We start from the raw sequence: 18,633 nt of genomic DNA, 5'->3' as shown, positions 1-18,633 counted from the left end.
TCTACCTGTTTACTCAACCCCAATCCACACATTATCCAGGTGGTTTGAAACTTTTTTGATATACCAGGTTCATCCTCTGTAGTCCTAACAATGTTTTAGCTAATTTACAAAAAAAAAACAACAACAAAAAAAACAAAACTGCTTTTTTTTTTTTTTGCAGTGCAATAGCCTTGTCATTTACATTGTAAAATGATTTCTCCTTAAAGGTCTATCATTTGTTTTCATATATCCATTATTATTTGTAATATCCTTTAAAAACAAGTAAAGTCAACCCCAGGCTAATCCATTGCACAACTCTTTTGAAAGTCTTCCTTTTACCTTGAAAGAAGAAAGTTGGCAGGTTGGACATTGTTCTTGTGGAGGTTGTACGATGGGTCACATATCACGGTGTGACTTCAAAGGCCACTGGAGCCACCGTCTCATACTGAAGAACACACATGGGTCAGGAGCCAGGTCCAGGTCCAGAATGGTAGATCTGGAGAGGGGAGGGTCCCTGCCTGTGGTCCTGTCGGGAGCCCTCAGGCTCCTCTCTGGCCACCATCCTCTGACCTCCATCCTCAGCAGGACAGGGTTCTGGCTTCCCTGAGGGGACGGGTTCTGTGGCAAGCCAGGTCTCACTAACACAGGCTTCCATAACAACTGTTTCAGTACTGACTGAGTGGTGAAGTTAAATATTAAAAGCTAAAAAAAGCCAGTACCTTTATACAAAGGCTGGATGTAACAAAAGCCCACCAAGAGTTTTGCTTAGGCCTTTCCTGGGCCTTAAAGCATGACAAAATAACGAAGGAATTCTTAACAGGACCCATTTAGAATTAAACAAGTTTTATTGTGGGGCTGAAGAAACTCCCCAGGCCTCCACAAACAAGTTTATTGGGGGTCTGAAGGAACTCCCCAAACCTCCGTGATTTAGCAGGAGACAAGATAAGTGTATTCACCCCCCACACCTGGATCCATTTAGATTAAGTAAATAGACTGAGGCTCCAGAGTAAGGTCCTCAGGACCCAGACCTTAGTTATAGATTAAAGAAGTTAATCACTTATGTCTTTAGATGAATACACACTTACTTGTAGACATATAGCTTAGAAGGTACATAAGCTCTGGAAAACTTTGTAATATTGAGTTGGTCTGGTAGTAATTTCCAGGCCTTCTCCCTGTAATGGTTGCAGAAATAAAACCTCTCTTCCTCCCCACTTGATGTGCATCTCCTTACTGGGCCTAGAGAAATAGCAGCCCCACGCTCAGTTTGGTCCGGGTTCTTCCACTCTCTCTTGCCTGCTCTCTGTGGCCACTGCACTCACTGTTGCTGTTGCTGTTTTGGTCTCTGTGAGGTTCACCTAGTGGACTGGCTGGACATTTCTAGGGGGCACCTCAGATACCTCACCAACTTGCTGGGTCTGATCCTTTAGATTCATAAATTGTGCCAAAATACGAAGTGGCTAATTTACACAGTACTTAGCCAGATGACCGAAGGACTCAGTACCCGAGGGCCTCTAACAGAAAACACAGACTACATTTCCTTTACTCTGGCCCATTTCCTGGGAGTCCTTTCCATACCACTGACACTGTTCCTGTGTAGGCGGGGCTAGAGGGGAGACTAAGCCCTCGGAGTAGCTTTCGGATCAGAGGAAGTCCTGCTCTTACAGTTACAGGGGCTGAATTAAATTCCCAGGTTGGGGCCACCACTTTTTAGTCTGACCCCTGCAGCGCGAGTCTCCCAGAGCCCTTGGGAACTCGGCAGCGGAGAGAAGGCTGAGGGATTCCGCGGGCAGGGAGAAGGGAGAAGAGCTTTGCTCCATTAGGATCTGGCTGGTGTCTCAAGCGCACAGCCAAGTCGCTGTGGACCTAGTAAGGGCTGGATGGACTCGTGGAGCCTCAGGGCGGGGTAGGGAAGCTGGCAAGGCCTAGCCCCGCCTTGGGCTTCTGGGCGCCCGGACTTCGCTCCCGGAAGCCTCGCGCCTGGGAGGCGGGAGGGGGTCTTACTGAGTCCAGCCCCAGGCGCGATCTCCGGGGCCTCCAGAATGGCGCGTTTCGGGGGCGTGGCGGGCCGAGGGGCGGGGTCGCAGCAAGGCCCCGCCTCTCCCCTCTCTGGAGCTCTTAATAATCTTAGCCCCGCTCGGTTGAGGCCTGTCTGCAAAATCCGCACCAACCGGCACCATGCCCATGACACTGGGGTACTGGGACATCCGCGGGGTGAGCGAGGGTCCGCTGGACGGTGGGACGAAGGCGCGGGGGAGGGAAGTGCGGAGCAGCTGCGGGACGGGCTCTAGGAACCGTTCCTCTTCAGGGCGGCCCCCCTCAGAAGGGCCTGCGCATGACGCTGTGTGTGTGTTGAGGGTGGGGGGCGGGCAGAGGAGGCAACGGGTACGTGCAGTGTAAACTGGGGGCTTCCCTGGTGCAGACAAAGTCAAGGACCCTCCATCTCTGACACGACCTGCGGGCCATCTCTCCCAGCTGGCCCACGCCATCCGCCTGCTCCTGGAATACACAGACTCAAGCTATGAGGAAAAGAAGTACACGATGGGGGACGGTAATGGCACCCTCGTGTCCGGGCTCTGCCTCCTCACGCTAAGTTGGCACCAAGCAACCCATGGTGGCCACCTGTGGCTGCCTCTGCAGGCCTCCCCTGCTGGAGCTGCAGGCTGTCCCTTCCCTGAGCCCCGGTGAGGGAGCCCTCTGGCCTTGCATGGCAGAATGCTGGGGCGGGATGCTGGGCCCCGTGTCTAATTGGGATGGGTGTCCCTCAGGGCTTGCCTAAACCCTGGAAGCCTTAGCCGTGTGGGGTCCAGAGCCCTCACCGGGATTCTTTCTCTCTGAACCGTGGGATATGGGACTGAGTGGTCAGATTCTAGATCCACCTGTCTCAGGGGTCTTGCCACTGGCTCCTTGAGAGGGTCCCCGGGAAGGAGGGCTGGGCTCTGGGGAGGTTTGTTTTCATTTCATCTTCCCCACCGCAGCTCCTGACTATGACAGAAGCCAGTGGCTGAATGAAAAATTCAAGCTGGGCCTGGACTTTCCCAATGTAGGTGCAGGGGAAGGGGCGGTTTTGGGGGAAAGTGCAACGTGTCTCTGACTGCATCTCCTCTTCCCAGCTTAGAGGTGTTAAGATCAGGAGTCTTCTGCCCAATTCCTCTCACTCCTGGCTGTCTAAACAGTCCTTCCATGATGTTCTGTGTCCAACCTCATTCGTTCATGTGACAGTATTCTTATTTCAGGCCTGCCATGAGCAGGCACAGTGAGTGCCCGGTGTCCTCTCTGCCCTTGCTTATGGGAAGGGGATGCTGGGGAGCCTGGTGGCCCAACTGAGCTTCCCGGGTTTCCCATCCATCCAGCTGCCCTACTTGATTGATGGGGCTCACAAGATCACCCAGAGCAACGCCATCCTGCGCTACATTGCCCGCAAGCACAACCTGTGTGAGTGTGGTTGGCTGCAGTGTGTGGGGGGAAGGTGGCCCCCTCCTTGGCTGGATTGGGGTGTGATGCTCAGAGTGAGTCTGTGTTTTGTGGGTGGCAGGTGGGGAGACAGAAGAGGAGAAGATTCGTGTGGACATTTTGGAGAACCAGACCATGGACAACCATATGCAGCTGGCCATGATCTGCTACAACCCAGAATTTGTGAGTGTCCCCAGTGAACTGCACCTGGCAGAGTTTGGATTTGGGGCCAGGACTCTTGCATTCCTGCACACACTGGTCTTTTCTTAAGTCCCTGGTACCACTCATCCTCCAAGTGCTTTCCCATACTATCAGCAGTTATTCTCACGACTCCAGTGTCATGTCAACAAAAGCAGAGGCAATTCCCACCAACCTTAGGACACGATCCAGGCATCCCAGGGTAGAAATTCAATTGCTAGATGGTAAAGTTTGTGTTCAGAATCTCCTTCATCTCCTCTGGCCTCTGGCTTCTGTCATGGGTCATTTCTGTCAGGAGGTTCACATCACCTGCCTGCTCCTAGGATATGCAGACTCAAGTAGAAGACTGAGGAATGTAATGGCACCCTCCAATTGCATCTTCTCCTCTACAGTTTTCCGAGTGCTGTCATTGACATGCACAGGGATCCACGGATTTTCATAACAGACAGCTCAGAGGCAGCCAGAGGGCCTTTATTCCTCTCCCTCCTTCCTTTCAACCTGAACTTCTCATCTCCCTGGAAACTAGTCAATGTTCATTGTTTTCTTCTGCCACCGCATTAGAAGGAACTTTCTACTTTCCCTGAGCTCCCTTAGTTCTTTGCATCCTTGATTCTGCCGGTCTGGATCCAGAGGCTGCCAGGTGCTCGGGCGCTCCTGGGGCTGACCCAGAGGCTATTGGGAGGTCAGTGAGGACAGATTCAGGGACAGCATCTCATTCCTCTCTGCCTTCTGATCACTTCAGATAGGGTCTGGCACTCAGTCAGAGTCTAATAAATGCTGATGTATCCAAATGCGGCCTGGGCACTGCCCCAGTTCCAGCTTGGGGAAGATGGCTGCTTGCCCGTGGCCAGCCTGGGCCATCCACAGCCCTGGGGAGGCCACGTCTGTGCAGGGAGCTTTTGTCTGAGGGTGGTGACAGCTGTTTTCTGCCTCAGGAGAAACTGAAGCCAAAGTACTTGGAGGAACTCCCTGAAAAGCTAAAGCTCTACTCAGAGTTTCTGGGGAAGCGGCCATGGTTCGCAGGAAACAAGGTAAAGGAGGAGTGATATGGGGAATGAGATCTGTTTTTCTTCACGTGTTATGGAGGTTCCAGCCCACATATTCTTGGCCTTCTGCAGATCACTTTTGTAGATTTCCTCGTCTATGATGTCCTTGACTTCCACCGTATATTTGAGCCCAAGTGCTTGGACGCCTTTCCAAACCTGAAGGACTTCATCTCCCGATTTGAGGTGATGCCCCCATCCTCCTTTCTCTTTGATGCCCCTTGTTCCTTTCCCTCCTTTCAGATGCATTCCCTGTCCTGGAGCTACACATAGAATAACTCGCACTTATTGAGTACTGGCTTCATGTCACGAAGCGTGCCCAGCACATTATAACTATTGTGTGGAATTTGAATTTTATAACATTCCTACAGGGTGACAGAATTATCTTGCCCATTTTAGAGATAAGGAAACTGAGAATGAGAGGGTCAGTCCTTTGCTCAGGGTCCCAGAGCCAGTGGAGGCTGTGCTGGGCTCCCTGTGAGCCTCAGGATCTATGGGGGGCAGTCAGGGCTCTCCCGTTTGTGACAAAAGAAAAAGCCTTAGGCTTCGCCTAGCCTGGGTTTCACAGCCCAGGACACTTTGGAAGAGGCAAAGAACTTCATGACCACAGATGGTGCAGCAATAGTAGGACTGACACACGGTGACATTGATGTCTAGTACTAAACCCCCAGGCAATATTCATAGCTACCTCCAGAAGCTTTGTATGATTGGACCCCCGTGTGGGGAATTCTGAGAGCCAGGGCTGTGGCTGGAGCTGGATTAGGGTACATATTTGGGTGCCCCTGTTGAAGGAGTTTATGTTGAAATGCCCAGTGCTGGGGCACTTTCTCACTCTACCTCTCTTCCTTTTTTTTTTTTTTTTTTTTTTGAGACGGAGTCTTGCTCTGTCGCCAGGCTGGAGTGCAATGGAGTGATCTTGGCTTATTGCAACCTCCTCTGCCTCCTGGGTTCAAGCAATTCTCCTGCCTCAGCCTCCCGAGTAGCTGGGATTACAGGTGTGCACCACCATGTCCGGCTAATTTTTGTATCTTTAGTAGAGACGGGGTTTCGCCATGTTGGCCAGGCTGGTCTCAAACTCCTGACCTCAGGTGATCTGCCTGCTTTGGCCTCTCTAAGTGCTGGGATTACAGGCATGAGCCACTTCTCTTCCTCTCTTTTTTCCCTCCACTGTTCCACGTGTACCCCCTGTGAGATGAGTACCATGCTGATTTTACTCCTCTTCACCAATCTTCTCCTCTGCATGAGGCAGGGAGTGAAGCACAGTGGCAGACGCATAGATGACCACCCCATCCTGGAAATGAGTGCAGTGAGAGGCCTGCAGGTGGAGCAGCCTGTGAGGTGTGTGTGGCACCACCTGGGTACTGTGCCTGGGGCCTGCCCCTCACTCACGGGGAGCCATCCCTCATCCATGCTGAATTTGTTTGACAGCAGCAAACCCTACTTTAGTACAGATCTGGGAATTTGAGGCATTACTCCAATGGGCTTCTGAGACTAGAATCTGTTTCCCTTTCCCACTCCCCATCAAGAGATCTGCTTGCTCAGCTAGTTCCCATCAGCTTTGGTTCTGGTCCAGGCTTACTGGCCTTGGAGTTATGTAAGAGGTGGTGGGAAGGGAGGGGTGGAGGAGAACTGAGGTCTATGGCTTGTGAAATGCCAGGGTCAAGCAGTTTGAGAACAAGCAGTCCTGGAGCTTTTTTTTTTCTTTTTCTTTTTCATTTGAGATCATGTCTCGCTGTTGCCCAGGCTGGAGTGCAGTTGCGTGATCTCGGCTTACTGCAACCTCTGCCTCCCGGGTTCAAACAATTCTCTGCCTCAGCCTCCCAAGTAGCTGGGATTACAAGTGCCCACCACCACGCCCAGCTAATTTTTCTATTTTTAGTAGAGATGGGCTTTCACCATGTTGGCCAGGCTGGTCTTGAACTCCTGACCTCAGGTGATCCACCCACCTCGGCTTCCCAATGTGCTGGGATTACAGGTGTGAGCCGGATGTTTTTGAATACCTTATGTGGGCATTCAATCCTGGTAAGATCGTGCACAGCACATCTGAGTGTCATGTAGCCTGATCTGCAGCAGGGCTGGAGATGCCATGGGTTAGGGCACAGTGAGATTTTGCTCAGGTATTAGATGGAGAACTTTGGACTTTCTGCTTTAAGGGGAATGATTAGAGCCTAGTCTCGCCTTTCATTTTCTTGTACACTGCCACCCCCATTCCACTTTCATCCAGGTTTTACTGAGACACTCAGTGTCTTCTAAGCCCATTTGTTCTGCTGGAGGTCCCTTCTGTGTGTCTATACCCAGACAAGCCAAGAGCCTCCCTGTGGAAAAGGAGACTGTTTTTGTAGTCAAGGAGTGACAGGGCCTGGTGTGGGGAGTGGTGGGGCAGAAGAAGAGTATTTGGCAGAAAGAGGCCAGAACTGGAGAAAGAGGCCAGAACTGCAGAGAGACAGAACCAGGCTACATTGTAGCCCTGTTGTTCCCCTTACTAGGTATTTATTTATATATATATATATTTATTTATTTATTTATTGAGATGGAGTCTCGCTCTGTTGCCCAGGATGGAGTGCAGTGGCATGATCTGGGCTCACTGCAAGCTCTGCCTCCTGGGTTCACACCATTCTCATGCCTTAGCCTCCCAAGTAGCTGGGACTACAGGTGCCTGCCACCACGCCTGGCTAATTTTTTTGTATTTTTATTTATTTTTATTTTTTATTTTTATTTTTTTTTGAGATGGAGTCTCGCTCTGTCGCCCAGGCTGGAGTGCAGTGGCGCGATCTCGGCTCACTGCAAGCTCCGCCTCCTAGGTTCACGCCATTCTCCTGCCTCAGCCTCTCCGAGTAGCTGGGACTACAGGCATCCGCCACCATGCCCGGCTAATTTTTTTTGTATTTTTAGTAGAGGCGGGGTTTCACCGTGGTCTCGATCTCCTGACCTCGTGATCCGCCCGCCTCGGCCTCCCAAACTGCTGGGATTACAAGTGTGAGCCACCGCGCCCGGCCTTGTATTTTTATTAGAGACAGGGTTTCACCGTGTTAGCCAGGATGGTCTCGATCTCCTGACCTCGTGATCCGCCCGCCTCGGCCTCCCAAAGTGCTGGGATTATAGGCGTGAGCCACCGTGCCCGGCTCCCCTTACTAGGTATTTAAATGTGAGGTAGTTGCTGAACATCTGTTTCCCACATGAGAAATGGTAATAATAGATTCAGCCTTGCAGAGTAGTCAAGTGGATTTTCTAAGCTTATGTTGTAATTTCTCTTGGGTTCAGAGCACCCAGCACAGTGTAGAATCTTCATAAGTGTTAGCTGTTACTGTGGTACAACATTACTTAAAGGAAGTTGGAAGAGTTAACTCCGCAGATCTGGGGACCCTAAGAGGCTGTGTGATGCCTCAGCACTTCAGCCCGCGTGGAAAGGCTGTGGCCAGGGCCCTGACCTGCGGCGTCTGCAGTGGGGTTGTCCCAGCCCTCATGGGCAGCTGACCTTGAGTTCTGGCCTTATTTTCCCCCTTCCCAGGGCTTGGAGAAGATCTCTGCCTACATGAAGTCCAGCCGCTTCCTCCCAAGACCTGTGTTCACAAAGATGGCTGTCTGGGGCAACAAGTAGGGCCTTGAAGGCCAGGAGGTGGGAGTGAGGAGCCCATACTCAGCCTGCTGCCCAGGCTGTGGAGCGCAGCTGGACTCTGCATCCCAGCACCTGCCTCCTTGTTCCTTTCTCCTGTTTATTCCCATCTTTACCCCCAAGACTTTATTGGGCCTCTTCACTTCCCCTAAATCCCCTGTCCCATGCAGGCCCTTTGAAGCCTCAGCTACCCACTTACCTTCATGAACATCCCCCTCCCAACATTACCCTTCCCTGCACTAAAGTCAGCCTGACCTTCCATCCTGTTAGTGGTTGTATCTGCTTTGAAGGGCCTGCCTGGTCCCTCGCCTGTGGAGCTCGGCCCCGAGCTCTCCCTGTGCTGCATGAAAGAGCAGCATTGACTGGTTTACAGGCCCTGCTCTTGCAGTGTGGCCCCTGCCTTAGGCCTGCCTGATGGAAGTAAAGCCTCAACCACATTTGCTGTGTGTCTTGTCTTATTTGCTCCTGGCCATCTACCCAGACTGTCAGTCTGTCTGTCACTGCCTCTTTCAAGGGACTGGCTGGTGATCCTGGCAGTGGTTGGGTTCTAAAAGATTCTGCTGGGCATAGTAAGGTGCTTGAGATTTCTTGCTCCCATTTCTGACAGACTCAGAGCAGGAAGCCCCATGAGGCACTGTGGAAAGGATGTCTCTTTTTGGGCCTGGATCTCTTGATTCATTCATCCAGCCTTATTGAGTACTTTCCATAATTGCACAGAGCTTGTGTCTTATTGAATAGGGACCCCAAGGGGGTGGAATCTCCATCAGAGAGAACCAGGGTCCCTTTTACCTTCTCCACTATATGACTGCATCACTTCTGTTAGGTCTCCAGGACCCAATCTCTGTTGTTTTTCTCAGATGGCTTCCAGGTACCCTCTCCAGGCTTGCTGCACAGCTGTCATCAGGACGTTCTCTCTGGGTTTACTTCCTCTCTTTCCTGGGTACCTGTGAGAGAAATGTCTTTAGTCCTTGCATAACTGAAAGTGCCTTTACATGCTTACTAAATACTCTGGCTGGCGTTTTAGTCTGTTCTCACGTTGCTAACAAAGATATACCCGAGACTGGGTAATTGATAAAGGAAAGAGGTTTAATGGACTCATATTCCACAGGGCCTGGGAGGCCTCATAACCATGGCAGAAGGCGAATGAGGAGCAAAGTCACGTCTTACACAGCAGCAGGCAAGAGGGCCTTTGCAGGGAAACTCCCACTTATAAAACCATCAGATCTTGTGAGATTATTCACTACCATGAGAACAGTATGGGGGAAACTGCCCCCATGATTGAGTTTTTTCCACCTGGCCCCCACCCTTGACACCTGGGGATTGTTACACTTCAAGGTAAGATGTGGGTGGGGACACAGCCAAACCATATCAGCTGGGGATAGAATTCTATGATGAAAACCTTGAGAACTCTAATAGATTTACTCACTCTTTTCTAGAATTGAGCATTTCTGGTGAGTAGGTGGATGCCCATCTGACTGCATTCCTTGCTTTTTAAAAATTATTATTATTTTTTGAGAGGGAGTCTTACTCTGTCACCCAGGCTGGAGTGCAGTGGTGTGATCTCGGCTCACTGCAACCTCCCCTTCCCAGGTTCAAGCCATTCTCCTGCCTATGCCTCCTGAGTAGCTGGAACTACAGGCGGACACCACTGTGCCCAGCAAATTTTCGTATTTTTTTTTTTTTTTTTAGAGACAAGGTTTCACCATGTTGGCCAGGCTGGTCTTGAACTCTTGACCTCATGATGTGCCCACCTCAGCCTCCCATAGTGCTGGGATTACAGGTATGAGCCAGTGCACCTGGTCAGATCCTTTGCTTTTTTACTTAAGCTTTTTCTGTTTGTCATTCTGAGGTCTATAATTCCAAAGGCTGCTTGGGGATCTACAGGTTGATCTCTTCCTGACTCACATCCTTGCAGGAACTTTCTAAGCATAGGCTTCCTCCACCCTGACAGCAGTCCCATATGTTTATCTGCATTGCCTCTTCTTGAAGTAATTTAAAATCTCACTGGAGAGTGAACTGCTTCAGAGTAAGATTCTCATAGCTTAGCAGTTCCTAAGCTGTGATACCAGAAATAGTTGTTGAGTCTGTGGGTCAGGTATTCACGCAAGGCTCAGCAGAGAGAACTTGTTAGAAATCAACAAAGGCCTCTTCTCCAAAAACTATATACCAAAATTACAACTCGTTAAAAAATGAGTCAGAATTTCAGCAAGCATTTCCCAATAGTGAATATCCAAATGGCCACTAAGCTCGTGAGAAGGTGCTCAACATCATTAGACAGCAGAAAGTTAAAAACCCCTAAGATCCTACTGTATCCCCACTAGAATGGCTGACATTGAAAGGACTGACAATTGTTGGTGATTTATGGAGTAACTGGAACTGTCATGCATTGCTGGTGGGAAAGCCACTTTGGAATACTGGCACTGTCAACTAGAGCTAAACATACATCTACCCAGGACCCAGAAATCCCACCCTACAGGAATGAGTCCTAATGGATTCCAAGAGCCATGTATAATGATGCCAAAAGCAGCTTTATTTTAAATAGCCAATAACTGAAAACCATCCAAATTCCATGAATAGAAGAATGAACAAATAAACTGTGGCTTATCAACACAATTCCATCATTCGTATAATGGAATACTTACTCTGCTATAATGAAAATAAACGTGCTAACGCTATGTGCAAAAACATGGATGGGCCTCACAGACGTGTGGAGTGAAAGGATCCAGACAGGAGAAAGGACACACGACCTCATTCCACTTACACAAAAATCAGGAGAGGGAAATGAGTCCATGGTATCAGAGGTCAGATGACTGGTGACCTTGGTGAGAACTGGAAGGTTGCGTATTGAAGGGGCCTGGTGGAGTGCTGCAAGTTTTCTCTCTTTATCTGGGAGGTGATTCCAGAAGAGTATACAAGTGGAAAAGCCTACAGAATAGCACACTTAAATGGCCTGTGCACTGTATATATATTACACTTCAATGAAAAGCATGCATTAAGGCCTGTGCATTATATGTGTATTACACTTCAGTGAAAAGCATGCACATATGTCTTACATTATTTTTGTGCTTGTGTTTGTCTCCCTCATAAGATGTCAATGTCATAAGGGCATGTGTTTTTGTCTCTTCTCGTTCACTGATGTAACAGGTGTTTGCATATCACTTAGGACAGTCCCTGAGCATAGTAAGTGCTCACTGAATAATTATTAAGCAAATTATAGGTTCATCTTAATGGTGTCATTTCAAATTCTCTTTAGATTTTTATTCATGCCTACTTCTTCGGATAGGTGAGACTGGTGTGCGTGTATATGCTTAGATTCTACAGTTTTTTCTCTTTAACATTTTACTTCTTTTTTTTTGAGACAGAGTCTCACTCTGTTGCCCAGGCTGGAGCACAGTGGCTCAGTCTCAGCTGACTGCAACCTCCGCCTCCTGGGTTCAAGCGATTCTCATGCTTCAGCCTCCTGAGTAGCTGGGACTACAGGCATACACCTGGCTAATTTTTGTATTTTTAGTAGAGATGAGGTTTTGCCATGATGGCCAGGCTGGTCTCGAACTCCAGGCCTCAAGTTATCCGCCCACCTCTACCCCTCAAAGTGCTGGGATTAGAGGTGTGAGCCACCATGCCTGGCCTAACATTTTACTTAAAAATCTGTATATGGGCTGGGTGCGGTGGCTCATGAGTGTGATCCCAGCACTTTGGGAGGCCGAGGGGGCAGATCACGAGGTCAGGAGATTGAGACCATCCTGGCTAACACGGTGAAACCATATCTCTACTAAAAATACAAAAATTAGCCAGGCATGATGGAGCTTGCCTGTAGCCCCAGCTACTCAAGAGGCAGGACAATTGCTTGAACTCAGGAGGCGGAGGCTGCAGTGAGCCGAGATCATGCCACTCCACTCCAGCCTGGGCAACAGAACAAGACTCTGCCTCAAAATAAAAAACCTGTGTGTATTGGCAGTCTGTATGCATGCGTACTTCTTACACTAAATGGCCGCCTAACATTAGTTCCTGTGGATAGACTATAGTTTGCCTAGTCATTCTTATGCTATGGCATATGTGGATTTTTCTAACTTATTTATTTGTTTTTAGAGCAGGGTGATCATGTTTCGACTAATTCTTTCCCATTTTTGGTTACTTTGAATAGATCCCCAAAGCACTTACTACAAGGTAAAGCGTGAGACCGGTTTAATGGTATTACAACAGATAATTTGATTGCTCTCCAGAGAGAATAACTTAATTTATGGTGCCACCAGCAAGGTACACGGATCATTCTGCACTATTTTAGACACTTAGGAGATCGTGATTTCATCTTATGACTTTTTTTTTTTAAAAATAAGAACACCTTCACATTCTCTGGCTGGGCATGGTGGCTCATGCCCGTAATCCCAGCACTTTGGGAGGCCAAGGCGGGTGGATCACTTGTGGTCAGGAGTTTGAGACCAGCCTAGCCAATATGGTGAAACCGTGTCTCTACTGAAAACACAAAAATTAGCTGGGTGTGGTGGTGGGCACCTGTAGTACCAGCTATTCAGGAGGCTGAGGCACAAGAATCGCTTGAACCTGGGAGGCAGAATTTGCAGTGAGCCAAGGTCGTGCCATTGCACATTGCACTCCAGCTTGGGCGACAGAGTGAGATTCCATCTCAAAAAAAAAAGAAAAGAAAAGAAAAAAGAAAAGAATACCTTCAAGTTTTCTACCTTCACCTTTTTTGTTTATTGGTTGTACATGTTTCTGCCAATGAATCACAGTCTATGAATCTACTTGTTCGTGAATCTCCTGTATAAAACTCTCCACCCATTCTCTACCGGTGGCTTAGTCAACTCCTGGAGAAAGCTTAAAGAATGATCTTGTGGCAGTCAAGGCTTTTTCTCCCATAGGCACAATGTAATTAATTGTGATTTTGTTCTTGGTTTCCTGTGGCATAATGTGATGGTTAATTTTCTGCATCAACTTGACTGGGCTAAGGGATGCTCAGATGGCTGGTACAATTATTGTGTTTGTGAGGGTGTTTCCAGAAGAGATTCGCCTTTGAATGAGAAGACTGAACCAAGATTTCTCTCAGCAAATGAAGGAGGCATCAACCAAACTGTCAGGGCCCAGAGAGGAGAAAAAGACAGGAAGGGTGAATTTGATATCTCTGACTTGGACATCCATCTCTGCCTATCCTGGCACCTCCACACTCCTGGTTCTCTGGCCTTCAGACTTTATCAGGGCCTAACACCATCGCCTCCCACCCCCACCTTTGTTCTGAGGCCTTTAGACTCACAGTGAACGATACTGCTGGCTTTCCCGCTTCTCTGTCCTGCAGCCAGCTGATCATGGGACTTCACTCCAAAATTGTGTGAGCCAATTCCCACAAGAGATACATAAATTTATAAATAAACACACAAATTTCCTACGGGCTTATCTTAGTGGCGTCACTTCAAATTTTGAAGAACCTTGACTAGTACACATAGGAAAAAAATATACAAGTGGGTCACCATCATCAATAAGTAAGTTTTAAAAAATCAAACACAAGATAAAACGCTGCAGCCTATCTATTACCTGGGTTTTTTTCTATATGGAAAGCACTGTCTGAGATGCCTCGCAGTAAAATCCAAGGAGATTTTGAGGGAAGATACGCTCTTTTCTCCGGGTAAATCTCCTTGTTGATGATCATTATTTTAAAGTCTCCAAAGATGAAAACATCTGCTTGCACATTTTGCCAATTCATTTTAGGTGAGGGTCTCTGGCAGGCTTGGAAGGGTAGGTGAATAGTGGGAAGGGGGCTGCCTCTGGTGACTAGCATCACTCATATCCATGTCTGTGGCAGTCATCAGGTGCTTATTATATATTCAACTTTTGGCCACCCCTCTGGGGGTGTTAAATGCAGGGAGGGTCTAGTGAAGCCATTACAAGTTGGTAGTAACTTGTAGCAACTTTCTGCACACCCTTCTCAGTCAGGGTGGATACCTTTTGAAAATAAGTTCAGTTCATCCTGCCTAGCTTTGCCCCAGCAGCTCTAGAAGAATTACCCCATGGTGCTGGGCTCAGGCTGCCTGGCTCTGGAACAATGTGCTCAGAGCTGCAGGGGAGGCCTGCTGTCTGACTGGCAGAGAGAGTCCCACCACTCCCTACCCTGTACCCTGGAAGACCAGGCTGCCCAGCCTGTCCACCTGGTATTCCATTTCCCTGCCCAATTCTTCTCTCATTCCTGATGTGCAGCTTGATGCCTTCAGGGGCTGCGCCAGCTGAGATTGTCTCTAGGTCCTCCCTTCTGCCAGCTGGTGTCCAGGGAAGTGGGTCCTTTGGCCTCCTTCCTGCCAGCCAGAATTTTGAGGACCTTGTTTCTCCCCCTGCAGCTTTTGACCCTGTCCTGGGTCATAGACTAGAGTTTCTTAAGCTCAGCCGTACAGAGATTTGGAGGGCAGAATTCTTTGTTGGGGGGTGCTGTCCTGAGCATCGTAGGGTGCTCAGCATCCTACCCATCCTCTGCCCACTAATACCTTGGGTGCTTCCTGGTGTTTACAATGAACAAAGTCTCCAGACAGACCTACATGTCCCCTGAGGGGCAAAATAACCTTCACTTGAATCACATCCAGTGGTGTGCTGGATGGATACTAGCACTAAAGAAAAAAAAAAACTCATAATGTAACTCATGTAGTTAAGTCCTTTTTGAAGGAACATTAAGTTAATAATGTAAGTATTAATACTTAATAATGAGTGTATGTATATGTAATTTTTTTTTACCTTTTATATTGATCTAGTGTCAGAGTTTGAGAAATTTGTAGAAAGATTAGAAATGACTCTGATTACTCTAGATCATAACGTTTCCATGTGGGCTTTCTGCCCCCCAGAGTACCCTCTGCCCCTCCTTTTCCTGCCCAGACTTTCTGTCTCTCTCTCCCCCAGCAAGCTCCCTATGAGCACAACACCAATTATAAGAAAAACACCATTTTCTTTTCTCCGAGGTAGCATTCCTGACGTTTGGATTCAGGCTGATAAGTGACAGTGATTTATAATCATTCCCTGTGTTGTCCTTCCCAGGTTAGGTCATGCCTGTAGTTTATGACAATCTGTGTCATCCATGCCATTTTCAAAATTTTTGAAAACATATCCAGCCAAATGCTGAGGATAAAATGCCCTTTTGTGTTGTTGTTTTTCTTTATCACGCTTTTATTACTTCATTCAGAATCTTTAACTCTTAACATGTTTTGGCGTGTTTGTGTTTCTTCCACTTGGTGGTAACATCAGTTAACACAGAGTTTAGAAAAAATGTTTTCACAATTTAAAATATCACTTGTACTACATCTTCTTTCTTAGTTCTGATTTGTATTAACTCATAATTTTATTTTTTGTTTTTGTTGTACTAATGGTCTGTTAATTAGCTAACTTTCAAGAAAATAATCTATTATGTATAAAAGCAAATTGGTTAATGTTTCAATATTTTTCTTAAGGTAACTTCTTGCTTCCAGTTCTTTTACCATCTCTAACTTTGTTCCTGTTCTACGTTCTTGAAATTCTAGTTTGTTTGCCTTATTCTTGGTATCACAGACATGTTGGAAAAATGTTTTCTCAATTAAAATTTGGTAGCATCTTGGAAAAGGTGATTTTTATTTTCTTCTTTTCAGATTGAAGAAAAGATTCTCTTTATTTTGGATTTCCTAAGTTTACCCAAACAATATTTAAGACACTTTAATAGATTTCCATGAAGAAGGATACATTTTATTTTGTCTGTCAGTATTTGTTTCTAATAGATTGGTTTTCAAAATTCTGACAACATTTTACGTAGATTTTCTGTTAATTTGCCTTGAGAATGTAAGAATGTTGTCAGAGGAGACAGAAGGAATTATGAAATCTAGTCCAGTGGTCCCATTACAGGCCCTTGGTAAAATGGGACCCAGTGCATTTTGACTGTCTGGCACAGCGTTGTTTTAAAAATTAGAACTTGTCCACATACAAATCCAGAAGTCCTGGCCCTGTCAGGACTGAAGTTTCTGTATGGTGACAACTGGCTACACTTCCTTCAGAACACTTGCAGCTTCCCTCATCCCTGCTGCTCCCGATCCCCGTCCACAGACCCACTCCCCCGCTGGTGTGATCCTCGTGGCCACTGTGGCCCCTACTTTGGGGATCCTGCTGGTCCAGTCCTTCCCGCCTTCCGCAGAGCTGTACTCCTCCTTCTGAAGAAGCCACCTGGGGCCTGGGCCCCGTCTTCCTGGCTCCTCAGAGTCCTTGCAACAGCAGGCACTGCTTCTCTCTCCTGCACTCAACCCCTCTCCCACTCCACTGCCTCTCAGTGTGCAAATACACTAAGAAGTGTCCCGTATTTTCAAAATCTCTCCACTGAAGTTCCCACCTGATATGTAGTTGGAGATGGGCAAAGTACAGTGTCCTTGAAGCATTGTTTTATTCATAGTGCCTGGAATGTGGTAGGATCTCAACAACTGTTGTTTCAATAAAGGGATGACCAAATATGTGAATACTAATGTAACAGTACCGGTTCTATGTGTTTCAAAATTATTATTCTCATGAGTGTTAGCTTTCTTAAAAAATCGTTTCTTTCAGTTGGATCTAGACATTTTATCTTTCACAGCTCAAGATGGATTAACTCAGAATCATAAACTCTTAATGCATAATGAGAAATATAATGATTCCTAGGGCCAGGCACTTGTGTCTGTGCTGGTGCTGTTGCCTCAGTGCAGGAAAATCTACATGAGAATTCACTTTGAGGCCAAAACTGCTTCCTAAACATGGATACCTACCAGGTATCTGAGCTGGGAGTACTGCCCAGGTCTAGATGGCTGGGGAGTGTTTGCAACAAGGACTGTGCCTTGCCAGCCTCAGTGACACAGTGTCCAAGTGCCCCAACTTAGCAGCCACCTGCTGACCACCTGATTTCTGTGGCCTAATAGGGATGTGATGAAATCTACCTGTGCCACTCAACGCCAATCCACACATTATCCAGGTGGTTTAAAACTTTTTTGATATACTGGGTGTATCTTCTGGAGTCCTAACAATGTTTTAGCTAATTTCAAAAAAAAAATGATTTTGTAGCACAATAACCTTGTTGTTTACATTGTAAAATGATTTCTTCTTAAAGGTCTATCATCTGTTTTCATATATCCATTATTATTTGTAATATCCTTTAAACAAAGCAAAGTCAACCCTAGGCCAAACATTGCACAACTCTTTTGAAATAGTCTCCTTTCTACCTTGAAAGAAGAAAGTTGGCAGGTTGTACATTGTTTTTGTGGAGCTTGTACCACAGGTCACATATCACCGTGACTTCAAAGGCCACTGGTGCCACAGTCTCATACTGAAGAACGCACATGGGTCAGGAGCCAGGTCCAGGTCCAGAATAGTGGATCTGGAGAGGGGAGGGTCCCTGCCTGTGGTCCTGTGGGGCGCCCTCAGGCTCCTCTCTGGCCACCACCCTCTGACCTCCCTCCTTAGCTGGACAGGGTTCTGGCCTCTCTGATGACAGTTTCTATGGCAGGCCAGGTCTCACTAACACAGGCCTCCATAACAACTGTTTCAGTACTGACCGAGTGGTTAAATATTAAAAGCTGAAAAAAAAAAAAAAAAAGCCAGTGCCTTTATACAAAGGCTGGAGTGTAACAAAAGACCACCAAGAGTTTTGCTTAGGCCTTTCCTGGGCCTTAAAGCATGACAAAATAACGAAGGAATTCTTAACAAGACCCATTTAGGATTAAACAAGTTTTACTGTGGGTCTGAAGAAACTCCCCAGGCCTCCGTGATGTAGCAGGAGACAAGATAAGGGTAATCCCGCCCCCGCACCTGGACCCATTTAGATTAAGTAAATAGACTGAGGCTCCAGAGTAAGGTCTTCAGGACCCAGACCTTTGTTACAGATTAAAAGAAGTTAATCACTTATGTCTTTAGATGAATGCACACTTACTTGTAGACATATAGCTTAGAAGGTATATATGCTCTGGAAAACTGTAATTTTGTGGTGGTCTGGTGGTAATTTCCAGGCCTTCTCCCTGTAACGGTTGCAGAAATAAAACCTCTCTTCCTCTCTGGTTGATCTGCATCTCGTCATTGGACCTAGAGAAATAGCAGCCCGACCCTCAGTTTGGTCCGGGTTCTTCCACTCTCCCTTGCCTGCTCTCTGTGGCCACTGCACTCACTGTTGCTGTTGCTGTTTTGGTCTCTGTGAGGTTCACCTAGTGGACTGGCTGGACATTTCTAGGGGGCACCTCAGATACCTCACCAACTTGCTGGGTCTGATCCTTTAGATTCATAAATTGTGCCAAAATACGAAGTGGCTAATTTACACAGTACTTAGCCAGATGACCGAAGGACTCAGTACCCGAAGGCCCCTAAAGGAGAACACAGACCACATTT

General features: G+C 47.4%; 1 protein-coding gene across 2 annotated transcripts; it reads left to right on the top strand.

Annotated features, from left to right (window-relative positions):
* Positions 1 to 1,986: 1,986 nt before the first annotated feature.
* GSTM1 (glutathione S-transferase mu 1) lies at positions 1,987 to 8,720 on the top strand. Of its 2 annotated transcripts, none has more exons than XM_030824885.1 (8): positions 1,987 to 2,190; positions 2,399 to 2,527; positions 2,955 to 3,019; positions 3,330 to 3,411; positions 3,512 to 3,612; positions 4,563 to 4,658; positions 4,746 to 4,856; positions 8,179 to 8,720. In XM_030824885.1, the coding sequence occupies exons 1-8, from the start codon at positions 2,019 to 2,021 to the stop codon at positions 8,266 to 8,268; spliced, it is 846 nt and encodes a 281-aa protein (XP_030680745.1). In that variant the 5' UTR covers positions 1,987 to 2,018; the 3' UTR covers positions 8,269 to 8,720. The 2 variants fall into 2 exon arrangements, with proteins under 2 accessions (XP_030680745.1, XP_003267968.2); XM_003267920.2 differs by having other exon boundaries at positions 2,081 to 2,190; positions 2,452 to 2,527.
* The last annotated feature ends 9,913 nt before the right edge of the window (positions 8,721 to 18,633 follow it).

This window comes from Nomascus leucogenys, chromosome 12 (assembly GCF_006542625.1).
Source record: "Nomascus leucogenys isolate Asia chromosome 12, Asia_NLE_v1, whole genome shotgun sequence".
Taxonomy (NCBI): domain Eukaryota; kingdom Metazoa; phylum Chordata; class Mammalia; order Primates; family Hylobatidae; genus Nomascus; species Nomascus leucogenys.
The sequence above is the reverse complement of the archived record's forward strand: the minus strand, read 5'-3'. Positions and strand labels throughout refer to the sequence as shown.